Source organism: Maylandia zebra, linkage group LG4 (genome assembly GCF_041146795.1).
Source record: "Maylandia zebra isolate NMK-2024a linkage group LG4, Mzebra_GT3a, whole genome shotgun sequence".
Classification (NCBI taxonomy): Eukaryota; Metazoa; Chordata; class Actinopteri; order Cichliformes; family Cichlidae; genus Maylandia; species Maylandia zebra.
Window position 1 is genome coordinate 235,431 of NC_135170.1, and position 24,173 is coordinate 259,603.

The 24,173-nt window shown below is 42.7% G+C and overlaps 1 protein-coding gene across 2 annotated transcripts in view; it reads right to left on the minus strand.

Annotated features, from left to right (window-relative positions):
• Positions 1-24,173, minus strand: part of prr12b (proline rich 12b) — a 62,177-nt gene that overhangs the window by 21,187 nt on the left and 16,817 nt on the right. The window contains exons 2-8 of one of the 2 annotated variants that reach the window (XM_076882804.1): positions 16,605-16,753; positions 13,735-13,896; positions 9,067-13,463; positions 8,753-8,965; positions 6,001-6,084; positions 3,727-4,540; positions 35-636 (exon numbers count right to left, since the gene is read on the minus strand). In XM_076882804.1, coding sequence (XP_076738919.1) covers positions 35-636; positions 3,727-4,540; positions 6,001-6,084; positions 8,753-8,965; positions 9,067-13,463; positions 13,735-13,896; positions 16,605-16,753 — 6,421 coding nt within the window. The remainder of the gene's footprint in view (positions 1-34; positions 637-3,726; positions 4,541-6,000; positions 6,085-8,752; positions 8,966-9,066; positions 13,464-13,734; positions 13,897-16,604; positions 16,754-24,173) is intronic. The other variant, XM_076882805.1, reaches the window with a different exon arrangement.

The window sequence follows — 24,173 nt, forward strand, 5'->3', positions numbered from 1 at the left end:
ACACATACTTCCTGAGGCCTGTGGCATGACTCACCTTAAGAGTACCAATGTCCTCAGTTCGCACCACAAACTCATCCCGCTCACGGAAGATTCCCTCACCTCCACTCTCACTGTCTTCTTCTTCACTCTCCCCAGCGATGGCAGCATCAGCCTGCTTCTTTGCCAGGTGAAGGGAGGTAAGACGCTGGGATTGTGGGGCCTCCTCTGGCGTTGGAGGTGATGGTGGGTGAGAGGACAATGAAGAGGGTGAGGAGGATAAAGTGGAAAAGTAAGGCAACCCAGCTTCAGGTTCCTGATCCTGATCAGAGGATGATGGGGGAGGTGTGGTGGATGGGGGCGGGGTCGATTGGCCGAAGGGAAGGTTGAACAGCGGTGACGATGGGATGACTGGTGGCGAGGTGGAGGGGGGTGGGGAGGTGGCTGCAGTTGAAGCCTGCTGGTAGGAGGATTGCTGCATATGCTGATCAGAAGAAAGATCACTTAGACTGACTTCTTCCTCATTCTGTTGGACTGGTGGTGGAGAAGGTACAGAGATTGACGGGGGAGGGAGAGGCGATGGTGATGAGTATGTGAGCGGTGAGGAGGAGATGAATGGTGATGGAGGTGCAGGAGCAGGCACACGTCCTGATGGTGAATCTGAAAGAAAAGGCACAGGGTGAGTTTATAATATTACTTGAAAAGACTTCGGGCATACCGGGCACTTGCTCGGTGGCCCGGTGACTTTTTTTTTTCTTTGTAACGGCATAAACAATGAAAGGTGGTGGATTGGCCAGATGCTGGTCGGTGTGTAAAAATAACTCAGTTGTTTGGTGGTGGCTGTGGCGGTGCTCAATAATAATAATAATGATGATGGATTGCATTTATATAGCGCTTTTCGGGGCCCTCAAAGCACTGTACAAATGCCACTATTCATTCACTCTCACATTCACACACTGGTAGAAGCAGCTACAGTTGTAGCCACAGCTGCCCTGGGGCAGACTGACAGAAGCGAGGCTGCCATATCAGATTCACTTCCTCAGATTCAGTAACATTAGCAAGTGGTGGAGGCCAGCAGGTGGATGAGAGAAAGGGGAGGCAGGAGGACAGACCCGAGGTGGCCAAGATGTCAGGTGAACTGAACTTCAGGTAAGAAGTTATGACCTGCAGTCTATCAGGTTCAGATATAAACCAAGTTTAGGTGGAGTTTATTTTTGTTGTGCTGACTTTTTACAGTCAGTTACAATAACTCGTACTGTGTGCTAGCTAGCATGATGGAGTTTCTATACAGCTGGGTGGTGCTATGATGTTACTGATAGTGAACTTTATTTAATTCATAAGGTTAGTTAGTAGAGTTGCCAACCGTCCTGTAAAAAGACGGAATCGTCTCGTATTCAGAGAAAATATTACGCGTTTCGTGTTGAGGTGAAAAGGAACACAGTTTGTCCCAGACTTCAGCTACAATGAAAAAGACACAAAGCTGGAGTTATTCTGTGTCTTTGCTGCACAGCTGCCTCTTCTTCTCTCATTCTCTCCCCCTCCCTCTCCTGTTTCTACTTCAATCATGAAACTGATCAATGATCAGCTGATCGGCTCTCTTGTTTGTTTATCGCCCACTTTGCGCCAGAAAGAGGAAACCAGCGGTTGTCGCACTAAACAACAGCAGCACGTTTAAGCTTGATCAGCTGTTAGAATTTATTTAATATTAATTTCTAGTATCAGCTGATGTTTGCTGGAGCCACAGCTGTAAAGCTGCTGGTCATGATATCGGTTTAGATATGTGGTGAGAGGGAAACATGAGGATGAAACCAGGAGATGTCCTTACTGAATCATCAGGGCTGTGATGGAGAAACAGGTTTACCTTTTAGGTCACATGAATGAGTTGAAGTTATGAACTGTTTCTGAGAGACAAATAACACCAGGATCCTTTTCTAAGCAGCTGACAGCTGGTAACTGTGCAGGGGCGGGTCTAGCAAAGTGTTGCCAGGGGGGCAGGTAGGGCATTGACAGGGAGAGGGGGCACAAAGAAATACTTTTCTTTCTTATTCTCATTTAAAATGTCTCGCTTTTATTAAATAATTATCTAAATCTTACAACCAAAGTTTTTATCTGATGTAAAATGTATAGAAATCATACATATAACATCGAAGCAGCTGGAATCCACAGCTGTGCGTGTTCATGGAGCTGCATGTTCACCTGCTGGACGTCACTACCTGACAAGTTTAACTGTCTTCAGAACATTGCAGAGGCCTTATTGACAGTGTTTGGCTCTACATGTCTGTGTGAGCAGATTCTCTCATATGAGTCCTCAGGTAGCCTCTGAATGCTGAACACTGGGAGACCTGTGTCTCTGAGTGGGAGACCAGAGATCACATTAACATATGTCTCTGTATTAACAAACATGCCATATTGGCCCAGTTTATTATTCTTATCATTGTTGTGAGGAGACCATAAATAGCATTTACATTTTCTGTTGTACAGTTCATTTGCTGTTATGGATAAAAAGTGTCTTTTTCTTTGTTTCAAAATAGCTGATAACTATTCGCTGACAGCTGCCAACATCTGTCAACAAATATAATTCTATAAAGTTGTTCTATATAGTGTGTAACTGTTAATACAGAGCGTTATTACATTTATTGCTAATGCAATCATATGGCACACTGACTTCTGAGGAAATTTTAAATGGCACTCATTATCAGAAAGATTGCCGACCCCGGATCTAGAGAATTTTGTCGTGTCCAAATTCATGGGCTGCATCCTCCTGAGGACCCGGCCTTCGCGGTCTATGTGGGCCGGGTCCTCAGAAGGTCGGGTAGACCGGAAGCCTTCAGATTAGCGTCACCGCTGTCTCGGTGGACTTTAATAAGCTCAGCCGTCTGCTCCTTGCTATCTAAAATATAACAGGACACTGGAGTAAACTATCGACCATCTCACACTTCTGTTTCAGTTTTCTGTGTGACGTTTATTCAGCTGTGTGAAAACTATAACTTTAGTCTCAGCCAAACGGATTTACTCAGGAACAAATAAAACACGAAAAAGCCAAAAAATAACATTTTAGGTTATATAAGTGACTTACGTTTAACCTCAGTAGTGAAAGACCGCGGTGATCTGAAAATGATGTGCAGGGAGTTTGCCATTCTCGGCAGCTGTAGTGACCCTCGACCTCCTGGTCAGCTATCGAGCTGGTGGGTAGCAGACGTCTCCGAAAACGTCGGAGCACTTTTGCAAATATGTGATGTCTTGATAAACCGAGCAGATATTTGGAGTTTACACGGCTACATGCTCGCCTGAAAATATCTTTAAAGTTTATTTTGTGACCCAGAAAGAATAATAAGAGTAATTTTAAAACTTAGTAGTGGCCGCCATTGTTGAAAACTGGAATTGGCTGAGCAGTGCTATGAATTCTGGGATATGGTGGGCCACGAAGGACACACCCGACCCATCCTTCAAATTCGGGGAAAAGGAGGACACATTAGTCGGCTGTATTTGGAAGAGTATGAATTTGGACGGCCTTGTGACATAATTGGTCTACAAATGCGGCCTCAGGAGGATGCAGCCCATGAATTTGGACACGACACATTTTTAGAAATTTGACAGTGGAGACAATGTTTTAACAGCGAGACACTAACATCTACAACCAAGCTGAAGTTACACATGTGTTAAATGGAGGCCATCTCACAGATGAGCACCACAGAACGTAACTACAAACTGAAGCTGTTAAAGAGGAAATAAGAGGACAAATATAAATACCATCATGGCCCTCCATAATCTGCGTGTCAGTTGCTGTATCCTCCCTCTCCTGTTTTTCCGCTGGTCCCTGCAACATATTGTGTGAATGCCTGATGTTTTCTTCTTTGCTTGCCATCTCCTCGCCTTCCTCCTTCTTGCTGTTTTCTTCTTCTCTTTCATGCTGAGATCCTACCCCCTCCATGTCCGACAGTGTGGAAATCATTTTTTGTTCCTCACGTGTGTTTTGTTTACTTTGTGTGTTATGCTGAGTGTGTGCAAGTGCCCCATCTTTTATGCTCTCCATACTAGGAATGAGGGGAGAATTGGTCTTGAGAGGCGGGCTGAGCGACGGCTCCTGTGGCGTGGGTGGAGAAAGCATGGGTTGTGCTTTGACTACTGCAGAAGCCACTGCAGCAGCCAGTGAGTGTGGAGTGTCATAGAGGGCAGAGATTGCAGATGAGATGCTCTTCTGCAAGTCCTGGTTCTTATTTACTGAATCCTCCTCATCAGAGGAGAAAGAGGGGAGAGTCTCCAGGTTTCTTTTCAGTTCATCATCCAGAGGTTTGCAGGGACTTTGGCAGCTACTGAGGGTTAGGTCTGGCCCTTCACCCGGGCTGCCATCGCTGAACTGTCCTGGAGGCTGCTGGGGAGAAGTTGGTGGTAGGGGAGGAGATGGTGAGGATAAGCATTTAATTCCTCCCCTCATAGAGGAACAGGTTTCTTGGTTGCCTCCATCATGTCTTGGTTCAAGGGCTGGCTGTACTTTACCTGTCTTCAGAAAATCCAAAAAAGAGGCCATGAAGCTTGGTTTGAAGTCCAAGACCTTCTCGTCAATCTGTAAAAAAGCAGAAGCTAATAACTGATGGTGTTATGACATAATAATTGCCAGCATTCACTTAGAAAGACTACAGTGGACATCTATTCAAAGGCTGTTTTCTTGTATTTGTGTCAGTGTGGATGGTATACTTGCACATAAACCACTACTTTGGACACTGATGTGTCCCTCCATACACATCAGTTGTTCACCTAAGTGGCTGCATTTTCAACTTGAGAGATTCTGCAGATCTGATTCTGCAGATCTTTGCTCCCCACTGCTGTCAGACTCCAGAACAAAGACTTTGCAGATGACCAAACACACACATCCACACATGTGAAATACAGTGCAATTTTACTTTTTTCTGACAACCTACTATTTAATTCAGTTGTATATAGTGTTTAATGCAGTTGTTTAAAATGTTTAATGCAGTTGTATATAGTATCCTATTCTTATTATCTTATCCAATTCCATTATTTTTCTTAATTTTTGCTACTGTAACTTTGCACTGTCCACTTTCTGCTGTGACACAACAAATTTCCCACGTGTGGGACTAATAAAGGTTATCTTATCTTATTTTAAGGTAAATGACAGATTTGTAATTTGATCCATAAAGTCCAAACCCTCCAAGTTTGCTATGATGTCATAAAACAGAGTATTTTGTGTCAAAGTTTACTTTCATGGGCAGAGCTGCGTAGGCCTCAGTGAGTGACTTTTACACAATATGCCCTTCAGCAAACAGTGAACCCACTCTGCAACTTCATATGCTTATCAAATATCTAGAAGAACATTTTACAAGCTAAGCTGTTGCAGGTGTGGCATCCCATTACTGTAGCACACTGCACTCTTTCGAACAATTCATTCTTTCACAACTGAAACAAACTGGCCAGGTAACTGACAACAGCTGAATTCAAATCATTGTATTGACCCGATACGTTTGTCCATGTATTGCGTATATAGCTCATAGCAAATAAAGAGACACCCTTTGTGCTGAATTTTTTACATGTGGACTAAACAACAATCTAACTTTTCCATTATAATAAAGTTTGTAAGAGCTGTGAAGGAGTTTTCCACTTTAGCAGTAAATACAGATCTTGGTAGTACAGCTTAACAGCCAGCAGATGGCACTAAGGTCTTGTGCTGAAAAATGCAGTAACTGTGGCAACAGCTGCCTTGGTGGCAGGCATCGCTCTCCTCTCCGTTTTGTAAGCCAGAAAAAGCTGGCTGTCAATCAGCCTCATCCACTTTCTTTCCAAATTATACAAATTAAAATAGAGTTGATGTTGTTGTTCTTTTGTTCCACTGCAGACTCTACCAGGGATCAGTGCCACATTATTTCACAGGTATTGTCTAAATGCCTATAACTACCTGATTTATGAAGAAATGCTTCTTCCAGAGGCTTGAATTTGAATAGATGACATATGAATTATATATGAAGCTCCTGGCTTTCCTCATTTATGCAATGGACTAAAGGAACTTACTGAATTTGAGAGTTTCTGCATAGCAGTCCAGGCTTCAGGATTCAGTGAATTGTCAGTTTCTTTCTTCCAACCATCCACCACCAGCTGTTTTACAGTTAAAACCGTAATGACAAGGGTAAATAAATATATAACAAAGGATAGGTCAAACCATTACAGAGAAAGGTTAAACTTGATACCTAGTTTAGCTATAATGAGTATTGTTATTGAACCAATACTTATTGTCTCAGGAAATTAAACACGAGAAAAACAGCAATGTTTTTGCTGTACTGTCCTGCAACGTCGTTGTCTTTCACCCATTTTGAAGGTGGAGTCCTACAGACGCCAAGTCGGCACTTTAACACTTAGTCTGTTTTTTTACTTGCAGTGCTAACAACATTTACTAAATAATAAGAGTGTTGCTTAAATGTGCAATTACTTTCATTTTGGGGGAGATTTCAGGCGTCCCTTATACTGAGAATATTGATTGTACATACAGAGCATCTTCCCGTTGCCATGGCAACTAGCTTTCGTTTCACTCTAGCATGAAACTCAAAGTTGAAACTGCCATGTAAAATCAGTCAGCTTCCACTCATGGTGACAGTTGTTTCTCCCACACATTCACAGACAACACTGAAACCTCAGCACAAATGATATTACATGACTACAAGGATAAATCTGTTTCTGCTCATTGTTTATTCTGAACTTCACTTTATAACATGGCTCATAACTGAAGGTCTCATTCCCCCATCTTAAAGTAGTTTTTAATGTGTTTTTAAAAAAACATTTTTAATGTAGGCCATTTAATTTACCTGCAAAGACTTACTAATGGGCATACTAGAATAAAGAGTTACAATTCCAGTTTTTATATGAATGTCACGGACCCGGCTCTGGAGGACTCGGGGGTCCGTGACCAGTTTTGACTGTTGTTATTGTTGTTAGTATTATTATTATTTGGTGATGTGTGTTTTCTCCACAATGCTGTGTTAGTCTGTGTCCCACTCGTATGTATAGGCAGGGTGTGGGTGTATACGTGTGTATGTCTGCGGGTGTGGCTGGAGGATGGAGCACAGCCACCTGCAGGCCTGATAGGTGTGGCCCTGCGAAGGACTGGCCACACCTGAAGTTCCTGCCACACCTGTTGGTGATCAGGGCTCGTCGGGGGAGCTACTTAGGAGAGTGTTGGAGCTCCCACCGGCGCGGGATCATTGAGTTATCGTACCAAGTTAGTGTGTCAGCATATGTCTGTGTTGTTCGTATATGCCCGCCGAGGGTTAGTGTTGACGGCTGCCTCTATGGTTTCCCTGCAGGAGGAAGACTGGTCCAGAAAGGCAGCACGCACGGGGTGTGCGGAAACACAACAGCGGGGAGCACGAGCACGAGCACAGACGTCGGAGGGAAGCACGCACACGGGGTTCAAGGGAGCAACGGGGAGTTATTGTGTTTACAGTTTTTCACTGTGAATAAAGAGCACTGTTTGCATCGCAGAGTCTGCGTTTTGGGTCCTCCTTTCCCCACATCCCCACGGTCTGCCAGCCAGACCGTGACAATGAATGAAGAAAGAAATTATACTGTCAGTAATTATAAGTAGTGTTTGATTTCCATGCATTTTAGTAGAATAATGAGCAACATTGTTGAGAAGAGCCAGAGAATTTTCTCCCTCAGATTCATTTTCATGACAAAAAGAAACAAAGAAGAAAAGAATGGGTATAAAAAAGAAAAGCAAAGAAGCAGACAATAACATAAATGTACAAATAAAGAGAAATATAAATAAAAGTACTGTTTATTATTATGTTAATCAGTTTTGTTTTTTTATTTAAATAAAAAAATTCTTCTATTGAAGTCTTTCTTCATTCACAAACGTTCGGTTTTTGTAGTTTTCTTATGGTGCTTTTGAAAGTTGAAGTTGAACAATATTTATTTAAAAAATTAATTTTGCTCTATTGTTCTCACTCTCTCTGTCTCTCATTAGACAGGCAAAGGCCTTCATCACATTTTTATATATAAAACATATATGTTGTATTATAAAAGGATAGTGGAATAGTCAAACAGCCGTCAGCACACAAAGAAAATGAATATTAAATAAAGCTGTGAAAACATTAAATGACTCAATAACAAATTGATATATAAAAATGTACACACATAAGGTCGTTTGTATCTACAAATACAGCATATTTACAGTGTAAGATGGAGAAAGTTAGACACTAATTAAAATTACTTACAGTGTTATGAATGTCTCATTTCTGTAAAACACCTCAAAGTTACCCACTACTTCATTTCTTTAAAAATATTGTTACCTGCTTATTCTACTAAACCTATCAGTAAGTATTTATGGACCAATTAAACGACAAAAAAATCACAAAAGGTTCATACTGGTTATGTGATTATTTTTTTAAAGCAGAGGATGGCAGATTTTATTCTCCCTATGTCTCTGAGCTCTTTTTTTTTAAACTATTTTCTTGTTCACTAAAACAAAATCCACTCTTCAGATAATTATGTTTTCACTTAAACAGTAATTTCTTTTGTTTACAGAATTAGTCATCTGGCTTTCCCATAAAAAAAAAGTCCCCCCATTCTTAAAATATAATCTGACTCAGGGGAGAAAACTTTCACCTCCGGCCTGCCTCGCACTGCGAACTTCCATTCAAATTTGCAGAATGACACCTTTAGACATCTGTTTCCAAAATGTTATAGTGTAGCAGATAAAATACACTTTTATCAGACATTTCTATTGCAGCTTTTATGAGAAGCCTCTTTTCTTCTTAGTTTTCTTTACCTCCTTAGCTCTCTGCTGATGTATCATCATCTCGTCTTTTGTCTGATTCCCCTCATTTCTGTTGTAGTCAACAGTGGTAGTGGGACCAGGACTCAAGCCCAGAGATGGTGCCGACCCCACCGATCCCTCAGAGAGAACAGGCTCACTGCTGGATAGCGAGTCTGTCCTCAACAAGGACTCTGGTGGAGACATAGTGGCAAGGGGCAGTTTGATCTGAGAAAAAGATAGGTTATTAAGAAGAATCCAAGCTAAGACAGGTTTTACCCTGCTTAGGATCATGATTCCAGATTTACATACCAGATTTTCTGCATTACCTTAAAATTTCTGACTGGATCTTGCTGTGGCTGGTGAGATGTATGCTGTTGTTGCTGATGATGCAGTTGAGGGTGGGGACAGGAAACATGTTCTTGCTGGTGATGGTGGTGATGTTGTTGGAGCTGCTGATGGAGATCCGCCTGCTGCCTGTGATGTTGCTGTTGATGATGTTGGCTGCACTGTTGCTGTTGGTACTGTTGCTGGTGATTATATGAAAGGGTTTGTGTTTTGTTCATATCCCGATGCATTTGCACTTTTCCTTCTTCCCGTCTGCCTCGCCCTCGACCTCGGCTACGCCCCCTTCTATTTTCTCCAGCTGCAGAGCCCATCAGGCACCTACAGTAAGGAGGTTCTGGAAGAGGACGTATACGTGGGCGACCTCGTGGCCGAGGAGGTCCTTCACGTTTTGGTTTAGTTGGTTTCCTGCCCCTTTTCTTAGGACCATCGTGAGGGGGGGGTTGCGAAGGGTGTCCAAGAGAAGAGTAGCTGGAGGGGTGGCAAAAGGCCATATCACCTATTTGTGGGCTTAGTCCACTTATTCCAGAAACCCCACCAGGTTTTCTACAACTGGACACCAAGTCAGGCAGCAAGTCAGGAAGCCGGCGATTGTTAAGGCGAATATCTGCTGGAACATCAGCTTTATCTTCGTCATCCCAAAATTCATACTCCTGCGCATAGTTTTTCTTTGTTTGAGGTTGTGGCTCACGTCGCTGTTTAAGCAAGTGAAATGAGCTGGTCCTCAGCAGTTTTTTGGGCCGAGAGGAACAGAAGATAGGAGAGGTTACACCAGTGCTGTTGGAATTTTCATCCACTCCCACAGTTGCTATCATCTTGTTGACTAAGCTATCCTCTTGAACTGCTGAATTCAATCCCATAATGGGAGTTTGGGATTGGATGAGGCCAAGCTGGTCAGTATTCACAGTGGAAGGAAGCTCATGAGTCTTCAGACAGTCATGGTCTAAGTGCAGATCACCATTTCCTGTTCTTGAAAGTCTTTGGCAGTACTGTCCAAATCCTTGATTGCTTTGATGACCAACCATATTATAGCCCTCTGCAGCATCTCCTGATTTTAAAGCCTCCATATCCTCTTGTGTCGGTCCGTGACCCTGGCTGAGGTTTTCTTGAGCACTGTGTCCTGCCCCCGCACAGCTTGATTTGTATTCAGATGAACAAAACAGATCCTCCATCTCAGGAAAAACACAGTCTGGAAAGCAGATTGAGGTCAAAGGTGCACATTGCTGCAGTTGAGCTTGAGTCTGTCCTACTTTATCTGTCTGGCTTACTGTCTCAAATTGATGCTGTTTGAGCTGCTCTAACTGTGAGTGTGAGAGTTGTGTTTCAGGATCTGTGACCTGGGATTGCTGTTGTTGGGGTGTTGCTAAATGTATTGTCATCTGTTGCAAGTGTGAATGAGTTATCTGAGTGGTAACAGACAGTTGATGATGAGTGTGCTGAGTGTGTTGCAGAGCATGGGTGTGGGGGTGGGTCTGAGGTTGGTTGAGATGGCTCAAGTGTGAAGGGGTGTATAAGTCCAAATCTTGTTCAGAAAGGAAGTCATGAAGATCCGATTTTGTTTGTTGAGGATGCTGGTGGGTGTTAAGTCTGTGCTGTTGTGTATGTCTGTCTCCTCTATCTCTTTCCTGTCCTGTCACAGTCATATCAGCTCCACTTCTGTCCAGAGATTTTCCACTGTCTGTACCATTGGCCTGAGAAAGTGATTGATCTAGCATCTGTAGTGGAGATACTGAACTCTGACTGGCTCGTGTTTGATATGTTGGATGGGTTCCACTGTAGTGGGTATCTAGACTCTGTGAGGACCGGTTCTGTACATGGGATTCCAACCCAGCAGACCCTGCTCTTCTAACTGAACCCATCATAGCTTGCTGGTGTTGCTGCTGTTGGTGGTGGTGCTTCTGTTGCTGCTGTGGGGCTTGTTGGGAATCCAGCTTGTTTTGGATAGTGTGAGAAGGGACAGACTGTAACATGTGAGTTTGCTTGGGATGGTCTGGTGACATATTCATCAGAGTGACAGAGACATGGCTTTGTCGAGTTTGCTGTACATCTGGTGCATAGTAGGCATTGTCATTTGCATCTGAAGGCTTCTTAATCTCTATATGAGAATGGCTTTGTGGGAGGGAATTACGATGACTATGCTGAGAATGTTGAGAGTGATGTGTATGCTGAGTGTGCAGAGAGTGCTGGGAGATTTGAGAGTGCTGAGTGTAGTGCTGAGAGTGTGTGGACACATGTGAAGTGCTATGAGGATGCTGGGAGTTTGGGTGCTGTATGTAGGGATCACCTCTTCCATAATGGACCGCAGAACCCATTAACTCATTTTGCTGATGATGCGAGTGGATGGCATGAGAATGAGAATCAGATATTCTTCGCACCCCTGAAGTATTTGACTTTGACATGATCGTGTCTGACCTGGCCTGCTGTTTCTTCTGTGATATTTCTAACGGTCTGTCTAAGCTCACTGTATCATTAATTGCCATTCCAAGACCAGAATTGCTGGTAATGTTATTGGTACAAATGACACTCTGAAGCTGGTAGAGCTCTTCTGATGTCTTGTTAAGATCGTGTGTCATTCCCTTGCTCTCCCCATGAAGGATTGGTTGAGACAGTTGCTCAGAATGTGGGTGATGTTGGGAAAAGTGGGAATTTGAGCTTTGGGGACGTAGTAAGTGGTGGATAAGGAAATCTTCACTGTTTCCTTCGTCTTGGGATTCCTCAGCCCCCAGCATGTTTGTGGCCTCTGTTTTGGCGTTCGGGGGTGTTGACTGGTACAACTGGTTCCGAGCTTGTCGGTTATCAGGGAAACCTTGTGGTGAGGACATAAAAGTAGGAGCTGGGATCGAAGAAAAGTATTTATTTGCCCCTGAGCCTCCAGGGGACTGTACAGGTCGAGCAGCTACAGGAGAGTGCAATCCTGAATAACTGATAGTAGAATTGGTTGAAGGTGATGTACTAGACTCAGTCAGGTGATAGGCGCTACTGCCTTCATTACCAGCAGCCCCGTTCCCAGTTACCGCAGAGCCTACTACACTGTGAATACTAGGTCCACTCCCAGCTGATCCACTCCCATATTCAGTGGATGGAGTGTGTGGTTTTCTGAGAGATGTTGAGACAAAACTTGAGTCTTGAGCAATTATCTCTGCAGAGAAGGAGCGTTCACCAGAGCCTACACCCATGAAGTCTTTCCCCCCACTGCTCCTTGCTCCAGTGCTCAAATCCCGGACATGGGGTGAGTTGAAGCCATCATAATGCACATTCATGTGTGTAGATGGTGGCAGGTTGGGGGAATACGACTGAATGTGTTTCTGGGGAGGGGTCTGGTTTGGCAAGCTCGTGCTAGGTTTGGTCACAGATTGAGAGCCATAGGTGGACAGATATTGACTGGCTGCTGCTTGTTGTACAAGGGATGATGACACCACTGGGAGAAGAGGTGGTACTAGTGCTGACTGAGGTGTGGGTTGCTGAAGAGAGGGAGCAGACAGAGAAATAGTTCTGGTCTTTGAGCTAGAAGAGGATAAGGAGGTGGTGGAGGAGGTTAATGGTGGAGTTTGTGGGGTATAGGAAGAAGACGAATAGTTACTTGTGGAGCAGGAACTTTTGGCACCTTTAGTAGTAGCTGAAGAGGAGGAGGGAGTTGAGGAGCTGGATAATGATGAGGTATAGGCTGTTTGGATGACAGGTTGATATATCTGGGATTCCATCTGTGGTGAGGTCTTGGGGTCAGAGGATAGGCTCAGTTTCCCCAGTGGACTGCAGGACACACCAGAATGCTGATAATGGCTGACTAGCTGGTGGTAGCCAGATGAACCACCAGAGCTGGCATAGGATTGTGATTGTAGGGTTGTGGTGTGGGCTGAAGATGAGCGAGGGTAATGCTTGATCACACTATCATGGCGGGAAATTGCTGTCTGTGGAAGTGGCTGAGGTTCAGGAAGAACTGCAGGTGGCAGGGCTGCCATCGATGAGGACATCGAAGCATTATATAGTTGAGAGGATGAGTTATGAAGCTGAGAGGGCAACAGATTAAAGTGGGGAGGGGACAGGTGGCAATTGGAGGAAGTGGAAGGGTCTTGGGTCTGGGGAGTTGCAGATTCCTGGGAGCCCCGGAAGGCAGTGCTCTGGGAAGACAGCAAGTGATCAAAGCCCAAGCTGGACTGAGAGGATCTTTTGATATGTACCAAGGGATCATGTGGGGATATCAAGCCGTTAGAAGTTCGGCTAAATGTAGTTGTATCCTGCAGGGATAATGAGGGAGTGAATGATCGTCCAGAAAAAATGCTAGGATTCTGGTATGCAGAAAGGGCTGAGGAGGAGGGAAAGGAGCTTGAACCTGGAAGTGCCCCTGAAATAAAGAGGTCCGTTGGGGCCGGTGTATGCATGGCTACAGGACACAATATTACATAGAAAGTGTTGGTCAGTCTAAGTCATTGAAAAAATGAACTTCTTTCAAAAGTTCATTTTTGAAAAATTGTCATTTGTTTTACTTTTATTTTGAGACTACAGAAATTTTACTTTTTGCTTATAGAATCAGAGAAAATACTTTTAGGACTGAAATTTGACTTCGTTTTATTTTAAGTTTAAGAACTGGGACTGACAATAGTTTGTTTTTATTTTTTTTTTAAATGTTGTTCCTACAACAGGCTGACACTCACCAGTCTGCCAAGAGGATGTGCGGAACTGAGAGAGAAGGGAGGAAGCAGAGGGTGAGGGCTGTGGAGGCCGTGAATCCAGAACTGAAATCAGATTCATGACAGAGGGGTCGGGACCTGAGGGGCTGGCATGATGGAGACTGGAGTCAAACAGCCCTGACAGACCTTGCAACAAAATACAAACCTCAGTTACTTGATATCATAGATGATATAAACAGTTTAGAAAATCTTCAGACTTTGAGCTACCAACGTATCGCACAAGAGCAAACTGGGTTTTGGCATAAAAAAATAAAAATAAAAATACTGATGGTATTTACAAAAACCCACACAGAAAGCAGGTCTGGCCCGGATCTGGTGTCAAGTCGGCACTGCTGGCTGACTTCTGGCATGTAAAGACATATGTCATCCAGATATGGGCCAGGCCTGGCAATGATGCCACTGTCTATGTGATGGCTTGCCACATCTGTCTTGATTGTGGTTTGGTTTATGTGGCCAAGGCTTATAGAAAACAGGTCTGGCCCAGATCTGGCGTCACACTGGCACTTCTGACTGACTGATGTCATGGTAGGGTGTATGTCAACCAGATGTGGGCCAGGTCTGGCAATGATGGCACTATTTATGTTCCTATTTTCCCATTTTAGTTAGAAGACCCAAATGCCTTGTTGCAATACTATACTGCTACGGTAGCCAATGTTTCAAATGCAGGTTTGACAGGTTTGTGAGTGTACACTTTATCCAAAACCTAGTGAGGGTTGACTCATGTTTACCACTGGGTGGCTGTAGCTCAGGAGGCAGAGCAGGTCACCTACTGATCGGAAGGTTAGTGGTTTGATCCCTGGCTCCTCCAGTCTGCAAGTCAAGACTATGAATAAAGTTAGGAAGCACTCAGTTTAGATAAAGTGTGTGGTTGGGTGAATGTGGCATTTTGTATAGAGCACTTTGAGTAATCTGGGAGAGTAGAAAAGTGCTATAGAAGAATCAGCCCATTCACTGTCTGAGCAGAGTTTCGTCATGTTACTTTTGCACTATTATGTTCCAGCACATGTTGTTATTACATGGCTTGATTAAGGTACACATTAGGCTGACATCTGGGGCCAGAGCTGAAACTGTTCTGCAACTGGCCTTGTGCTGGCTCATGTGTGGGCCACCTCTGGCAGACCAGATCTGGGCGACCAAAGGACCATCATTCTTTGCGGTATGTGGGCCATGTGTAAGCACATTGTGTGGGTCAGATCCGGGCCATACCAATTATGCTATGTTTGAAGATGTGAGAACTCTGCAGAAAACTGTCTTTCTCAAGGCCCAAAATACAAGGAGGAGACTGATAGGTTTTGTATTGTTGATTGTCATTTATGCTTAGAAATATTTAACCATGTATGCTTAGAGGTTTATAATCAGTTGTGTAGTGGTAGGCTGTGTGATCTTTAACAGACTACAAAGCCTTGGTGTGTATTCCATACTAGAATGCACACCCACAGCCTGGAAACATGGGAGAGATCCTATCTTCTCTTTATTGATTTATGGTATAGCAAACACACGTATATTTCTTTAAGTAGAAGAGCCTTTTGTTTAGATGGACCCATTGGACTCCTGGCACCAGCTTTGGGGAGTCTTCACAGGGTCACATCTTGACCTCACACAAATCACACACACACACACACACACACACACACACACACACACACACACACACACACAGTATTCTTTGTTCACATGTGTACCTATGTAAGATGTTATATGTTAATGACCCTATGCATATTCATGTAACCACAATAAAAGGAGTGCTATGGGGAGCCTGGCTGAGAGTCTGACAGAGGTCAAGTGGTGGAACGACACTTGGCTCCAGGCAGGTCTCCCTCATGTATGAGTAACAGAAAGAACTTTGGTGCCTTGGGTCTTGCTTTTTGCTGCGTAGCAGATTGTCCTTAACGTTCCAGCGAATAGGTTCAAGCTACAAACCTATCAGAGACTATTTAAACACCCAAACTGATTTGAATTTCTTGTGTTTGTGACACAAGCATACAGTGTTTGTGAGATACAATTTACGGCTAATTGCAGCGAGATTTAAAACCGAAAAATATCAAAAACAGTGTACTGATTACTGATTTTTGTGGGATATACAACATAGGCCATGGAGCTTAGCTGTTGTAAAATAAAACTGAGAAGCATTACACAGATATGGTTATGAATTTGTATTTCCATACATAGCCTGCTTTTCTTCACCTTTTAGAAAATAATACTACTTCTCTATCTCCATCTTTTGCCCTTGAGTTTTGTTTTTTATTCCAAAGAAAGAAAACAGTTTGATTTTTTTCTCCTTTTCCGTTTGGCATGTACATTTGTACTCCTTTGTTCCTTATAGTCCTAGTCCAATCTGTCTAGTAGTCTACCTTCTTAGTGCCTACCATCTGTGTGCTGAAAAAAAAACACTATACCCTATGGACGGAATCAAAACAATAAATCCAATATGGTAGTCAAAATATAGGAGTCATATCAAAACTGTAACATACCATAAAATACTAAGATTTATTTATATAAACCACTCTGCATTTGTACGTTATGGTTTGCATATCAGTTCAATATATTTCAATTTTCAATTCAATTTTATTTATATAGTGCAAAATCACAACAATGGTCACCTCAATGCATGTTATATTATAAGGTAAAGATCCTACAATACACACTTCCCTCCTACAATATCCTATAATTACTTCCCCTCCCTTTCCAGTTCAGACATTTATTTCACGTTTCTTTTTGTGTGGGTTATTTCTATTTACAGTTTTGTTCATATGATGATAGAAATAACACTGTATAGTTCACTCGAATATAATATTTAAAACTTGCATTTATACAATGCACAACCAAATCCTTACCTAGTGTTCGTCCACCCCAAGCTCCACCCCGTCTTGAGCTCCCTGGGTGATGACTTGCTGCATAGCCTTGAAGTGGGTGTGGGGTGCCATAGGTTTGACGGTGGAGTAGTTCTGACTCTGGGTGGTATGAGCGGCTCCCATACACGAGGCTGGGGAGCACATGGTTACTGAATTTGACTTAAAACTTAAACACAATTGCTTAAGTACAACTATATTCCATCAGAAGAAATTAAAAGTAAGTACCAATTAGCATGGCAAACAGAGTGCTTTAAATATCTTGGAGTCATAATACCTAAGGATCTTGCAGAACTATTAGAACGAAATTACTCACCAATACAAAAGACAATTAAGGAAGATATAGCGAGATGGAATCTAATTCCATATTTAAGTTTATATTCGAGAATAGATTCAATTAAAATTAATATACTTCCTAAATTGTTATATTTATTTCAAACATTACCAACAGAAATTAACCAGAAACAATTTAATTAAATCCCCGGAGAGCAGCCATTTGGCTTTTCTACCTTTAAAACCCGGAGAGCAGCCAAATGGCTTTTAGCTAAGCTTTAGCTTCAGCCAAGTGGAAGCTAAATTGGCTAGTCATTCATATGTATATTAGGTTGTTACCTGGGAATTCTGGAGGGAGGGGAGTGTGTCAATGAGGGGGTGGGGGAGCTGCTAAAAGCTGTGAACTTCCTTTTGTGTTCGTCTGATGCATTCTAAATCATCCAGGGAAATAAATCTCCAAAAGTCACCAACTTGGAGTGTTTCAGTTTGCCATCTTAGGGAGAAATCAACACACATGGGTGTATGTCCTCTGTTGCTGAGATTTATTGATAAAAACAGTACAAAAAACCAACCATTTGTACACATATTTACAAATGGCCTGCTGAGTGGTGCACGGAGCATGTTCATTGGTTTATGGACCTCCCTGAACTAATGGCATTTATTGCAATTGTCATCTTGCGGGGGGTTAACAGGGTTCCATCTCTAAATGACTGCTGGTCAGCAAACCTGGGAAACCCACAGATAATTGGAACTATGGCACGAAACCGCTTCCAAGACATCATGCAACACCTACGCTTTGATGACAAGTCCACCCGCAGTGATCGAGCAAAGACTGATAAGTTCGCTGCAATTTCCAGTGTGTGGGGATCATTTGTCACCAACTGCATCACGTGCTACAACCCTGGTCTACATATCACCGTTGATGAACAGCTTTTCCCATCAAAGACTCGGTGCTGTTTCCTGCAGTATATTGCAAGTAAACCTGACAAGTTTGGGATCAAGTTTTGGGTGGCTTGCGACCTAAAATCCAAGTACATTTGCAATGTCTTCCCATATCTTGGCAAGGACCCCAATCGTCCTACTGGGGAGAGACTTTCTGAAAATGTAGTAATGAGGCTGATGGAACCATTCCTAGACAAGGGCAGAAATGTTACCACGGACAATTTCTTCACATCGCTTTCACTTGCGCAAAAACTTCTTAGACGGAAAACCACCATCCTCCAAATGTACTTGGATTTTAGGTCGCAAGCCACCCAAAACTTGATCCCAAACTTGTCAGGTTTACTTGCAATATACTGCAGGAAACAGCACCGAGTCTTTGATGGGAAAAGCTGTTCATCAACGGTGATATGTAGACCAGGGTTGTAGCACGTGATGCAGTTGGTGACAAATGATCCCCACACACTGGAAATTGCAGCGAACTTATCAGTCTTTGCTCGATCACTGCGGGTGGACTTGTCATCAAAGCGTAGGTGTTGCATGATGTCTTGGAAGCGGTTTCGTGCCATAGTTCCAATTATCTGTGGGTTTCCCAGGTTTGCTGACCAGCAGTCATTTAGAGATGGAACCCTGTTAACCCCCCGCAAGATGACAATTGCAATAAATGCCATTAGTTCAGGGAGGTCCATGAACCAATGAACATGCTCCGTGCACCACTCAGCAGGCCATTTGTAAATATGTGTACAAATGGTTGGTTTTTTGTACTGTTTTTATCAATAAATCTCAGCAACAAAGGACCTACACCCATGTGTGTTGATTTCTCCCTAAGATGGCAAACTGAAACACTCCAAGTTGGTGACTTTTGGAGATTTATTTCCCTGGATGATTGAGAATGCATCAGACGAACACAAAAGGAAGTTCACAGCTTTTAGCAGCTCCCCCACCCCCTCATTGACACACCCCCACTCCCCTCCCTCCAGAATTCCCAGGTAACAACCTAATATACATATGAATGACTAGCCAATTTAGCTTCCACTTGGCTGAAGCTAAAGCTTAGCTAAAAGCCTACCAGCCATTTGGCTGCTCTCCGGGTTTTAAAGGTAGAAAGGTAGAAGCCTGGCAGTGCTACTGGTTAATGAATGGGATAAAACTTTGTCAAGATACATATGGCAAGGAAAAAGGCCCCGAATTAGATTCAAAACCTTACAACTTAACAAAGGAAAAGGGGGGTGGGGCTTACCTTCTCTTAGGGATTATTATTGGGCAGCACAATTAAGGCCTATGATATGCTGATGTAATCCTTCATATGACGCTCAATGGAAAGTTATTGAGGAGAATCTGACCTCCATCCCCATACAAGCTATTATAGCAGACAGCAGCCTGCAAGATTTAATAAAAACTATTGAAAATCCATGGATCAAGTTGACTTTTAAAATTTGGGAAACAGTAATAAAAGAATATAAACTAGAAGAGGATATAGCAGTTCTTAAGTGGTGTGCATATGACACACATTTCGCTCCAAATAAATTGGACACCAGATTCAAAGATTGGACAAATAAAGGATTAACAGCTTTATGTATGGTAATGGAGGAAGGCAGACTAATTAGTTTTGATCAAATGAAAGATAAATATTCATTAGAAACACAGGATTTTTATAGATGTCTACAGATGAGGCATTTTGTGAACAAAAAGATAAAAGCTAAGGCTGAACTAAGTAAACAGCTGCTAGACGTATTTAAAAGGGCAGTTCAAATAAAAACAGAGGTATTATAGGTGACCTCTATAAAGGATTGACAAATATGAAATTACACTTGACTTTATATATTAAAACAAAATGGGAAATGAAGGGAGGAATAGAGATAAAGGAGGAAGAGTGGACAACAATATGGGCATATCAATGGAAATGTAGCAGCTCACAGAGCTGGCGGGAATTTGGGTGGAAATGCCTGATAAGATATTTTATTACACCTCACCAAAAATCTCACTATGAAGGCAACCCTCCCGCTTGCTGGAGAAATTGTGGAAATACAAATGCAAATCACTATCATATTTTCTGGGACTGTCATGTTATTAAAACTTATTGGAAGGGAATACATGCAGCGATACACGAGACATTTGGAAGATATTTACTTTTGGAAAGTAAAACTATGTTTTGGACTTATGCCAGCAGGATGGACAAAGAACGATAAATACTTGTTTAATATTTTACTGGCAGCAGGAAAAAAAGCCATCACAAAAAATGGCTTTCTTCAGAGAGCCCAACTATGAACACGTGGATGAACATCACACTGGACATTTACAGAATGGAGAAAATGACAGCAGATGTGAACTACAAGAGCGACCTGTTTGTATCATGATGGAAGAAATGGATGGACTACATTAGAAAACGCAGGCCAGTTTTTGATTTTGACGGTGTTAACTACTAGAACACTAGAGGAAATATTAGTTATATTAATGGAAACAAAAACACACTCCCTACTTGCTTTTTGCTTTGCTTCTTTCTTTCTTTCTTTCTTTCTTTCTTTCTTTCTTTCTTTCTTTCATTCCTTTTGTATGGATATTTTAGTTGTTTAAATACAGAAAAAAGAAAAATACATGTAGTGACAAATTGTTGAAGTTGATGGTATGGTACAGTGATTCCTAAATGTCAATTTAAAAAAATAATAATAAAAAAAATTACGCATTTTATTTCAAGTTAATCATTTCAGCTGAGTGCACTCTCTGTGTTGCTGTTTATTTCAAAGTGATCAAACAGCTCTGAAACTTTAAGTTGGATTTGTTTAAACACTAAATATTATGCACTTTAGTATGTTGGCAGATTTCAGTGAATAATTTTTATTGACTGATAGATAGTGATGTGTGCTCTGTTTTCCAGTGGCTGCAATTCCAGCAGTGTAAAAGAGACTTTGTCCCGGTCCTGACCCAGAGTTTTATATAAGACCCAAAATATCCTTCCTTCTGAGGAATTCAGTTTCCTTCCTCCTGGGACACTTGTGGACATGCTCTACCTTGTTATTTCATTATGAATGGTAAAAATAAAAGTCCATCAGACGTGAAGTCGTTTTATGTCATTTATTTTGGCACGTTTCATTACAACACTTCGTGGACTAGTACAGCAGCAGGTACAGGAGTTTGTAGTGTCTTTGATCTCCGCTGACAACGGTCAGAGGGAGCCACAGTGACTCTAGTGTGGCCGAGGTGTACCCAGTCATGATCACACTGCTTTGTCTAAAAAGATAAAGATGTTGTTTCCATTACCTAAGTTTAAACAGCCCTGCAGTCTGTACTGGGGTGGCAGCTGAATGTGTGCCTGAAGTACAATTATAGCATCCAGTCACTATCACATTGTTGCATTGCAATTTTTTTTTAAAGTTTATAAATGCTGTTTGATTCTAGCTATGCTGCCACATAGCTACAACTAAGATAAGCGTGAGATCCAAGTTGTGCAGTGTACCAGGAGCACTAAGACATGCAACTACAATTGTTAATGTGTCATAATTATAAGTGAATATTAGAGATGGCGCGATACCACTTTTTTATGTCCGATACCGATACCGATATCATAAATTTGGATATCTGCCGATACCGATATGAATCCGATATAGTGTTTTTTAATCAACAAAACTGTTTTTTAAAATATCTTGCTGCATTTTGCAAGTCTGCAAGTTCATACTCAAGTTTAAAACAACAACTACACTAAAGCTATTCTGTTATACCTGTATACAAAAAAAATATTTCATAGTTCAGCAATACTGATCAATCTAATAAACTTAGACCTACACCATCCTCCCTATTCTGGTATTTTAAAGAGTACTTAGCGTAAATATTAAGCAACCTAACTAATAGGGTTCCAACTCCCAGCAACAACAAAATTAAATAAATAAAAAATAGGGAACCACCCCTCACGCGCCACCTCATGATGCTTAATCGACGTAATCAACCTTAATTTGATGCAGTGTGAAAAAAAATGCACAGAAATCAATTATTTTTCAAGAAATATTAAATAGATTCAACATCTTTCTTCAACAAAATTGCAGACTGCACAGATGGTACCTTCCCAAAGTAAAAAGTACTATAGCTTACTAGGGTATATATATTAGACTTAATAGTCACTATATACAGTAATTGACTTCTATTCATTTTACATCAAATTAAAACTTTGGGTGTCAGATAATTATTTATTAAAAGCTAGACATTTTAAATGAGAATAAGAAAGAAAAGTATGTCTTTGTGCCCCCTTTTCCCAGTTAATGCCCTATCGGCCCCCCTGGCTAAACTTTGCTAGATCCGCCCCTGCACAGTTACCAGCCGTCAGCTACTTAGAAAAAGATCCTGGTGTAGAAATTAATATTAAATAAATTCTAACAACAGCTTATCAAGCTTAAACGTGCTGCTGTTGTTCAGCCGCTGGTTTGCTCTTTCTGGCGCAAAGTGGACCAAAAACAAACGAGAGACAGACTCGCGACAGAAAAGCCGATCAGCTGATTTAAGCAGTTTCACGATTGAAGTAGCAGCCGGAGAGCGAGAGGCAGTCGCTTGTTAAGCTTAACGTGGGAATGCTTTACAAACATTCAGAGATGGACTTACACACTTGCTTTACTTCTCTCGGGGATAACTTTGTCGGAGATGAAATGCCAGGTTGCTAGCGAAGCTCCACATGCTATCCAGACCACCGACAGGTCCTGCATGCCACAGCTGCTCTATCACGTGATGCATACGTTCTGAGGTGAGTTACGGCGTGTTGCAAGTTTTGTGAGGTGCTTTCGTGATATTTAATGGATCGGATTACATTTTTTATTTTTCTCCGATATCCGATCCAGTAATTTAGGTCAGTATCGGACCGATACCGATACGTAATATCGGATCGGTCCATCTCTAGTGAATATCTGGACCTTGTGTATGTAAACATGCAGGATCCATACAGAGCCACTACCCTTCTCCCCACTAGGTAGATGAGATCACAACCTGGTCCTGTCAACACCTCTGTATAGCCCCTTCTTTATTAGTTCTTACTCGAATCGACTCACCACGGCTCACCACGACTCGACTTAGATCGACTGGTTTTCTATTACAGTTAAGTACCACCTAATGTACATAGTTATTGTCATAGCAACCCAGTCAAGCATCGCGTATTTAATATGCAACAATAGGTTTTCAATAGGTTTAGTACTGAACCCCCCCCCCCCCCCCCCGAGTCTGCTGCTGGAAAAGGTACCAATGCTACGGAAGACATCATGTTTAGTGCTGGCACCAAAGAAAGCCATCCCTTCCGGCCTTAATAACTTCAGACTACTTGCCTTGATGTCACATGTCATGAAGCTGTGTACCCATTAACGGGTTTCGCGACCACATAGTTGCACTCCTGTAGCAGATCATACATTATTCCCAGTTCCATGTGTTTCACCACCTCCACCTTGCACAAGTGGCTTACAAAGATGACACTGACTAAGAACACAGGTTGGCAAGGTTAAAACATATCAGAGTAAAATTCTAACAATGATAGTTACAATTTACAATTAGAATGTCAGCATTACTGAGGGACACATGCATACCTACAGCTACAATGGATTGGAGACTACCTGCTTTTTTCTTCACTTTTTAATAAAATCCATCCTGAACCTGTCGGTGAGTTTATGGTGCAAAAACCAAACAGTGGCCAAAAACAGTCTGAGGTTTACACTGTAAAAGGAAAGATCACTTGGAAGAATTTAATGTGATTTATTGAGATTGAGAAATTCATTTAGACGGAATCCCAGCAATGGGGCCCGGCCGGGCACAGCCCGAAGAGGAGACATGGGCCCATCCTCCCGCAGGCCCACCACCCGCAGGAGGCGCCATAGGGGTCGGGTGCATTGTGTGCCGGGTGGCGGCCAGGAGCGGAGGCCCTGGCGGACTGACCCCCGGCTGCCAAGACTGGCAATAGGGACATGGAATGTCACCTCTCTGGTGGGGAAGGAGCCTGAGTTAGTGCGTGAGGTTGAGCGGTACCGGCTAGATATAGTCGGGCTCACCTCTACACATGGCTTGGGCTCTGGAACCAGTCTCCTGGAGAGGGGCTGGACTCTGTCTCAGTCTGGAGTTGCCCCTGGTGAGAGGCGGCGGGCTGGGGTGGGTATTCTAATATCCCCTCGGCTTGCTGCCGGTACGTTGGGGTTTTTCCCGGTGGACAAGAGGGTTTGTTCCCTGCGCCTTAGGGTCGGGGAACGGGTCCTGACTGTCATCTGCGCTTATGCGCCGAGTGGCAGTTCAGAGTACCCAGCCTTCTTAGAGTCCCTGGGGGGGGGGGGGGGGGGGGGGTGCTGGAGGGTGCTCCACCTGGAGACTCTGTTGTCCTGCTGGGAG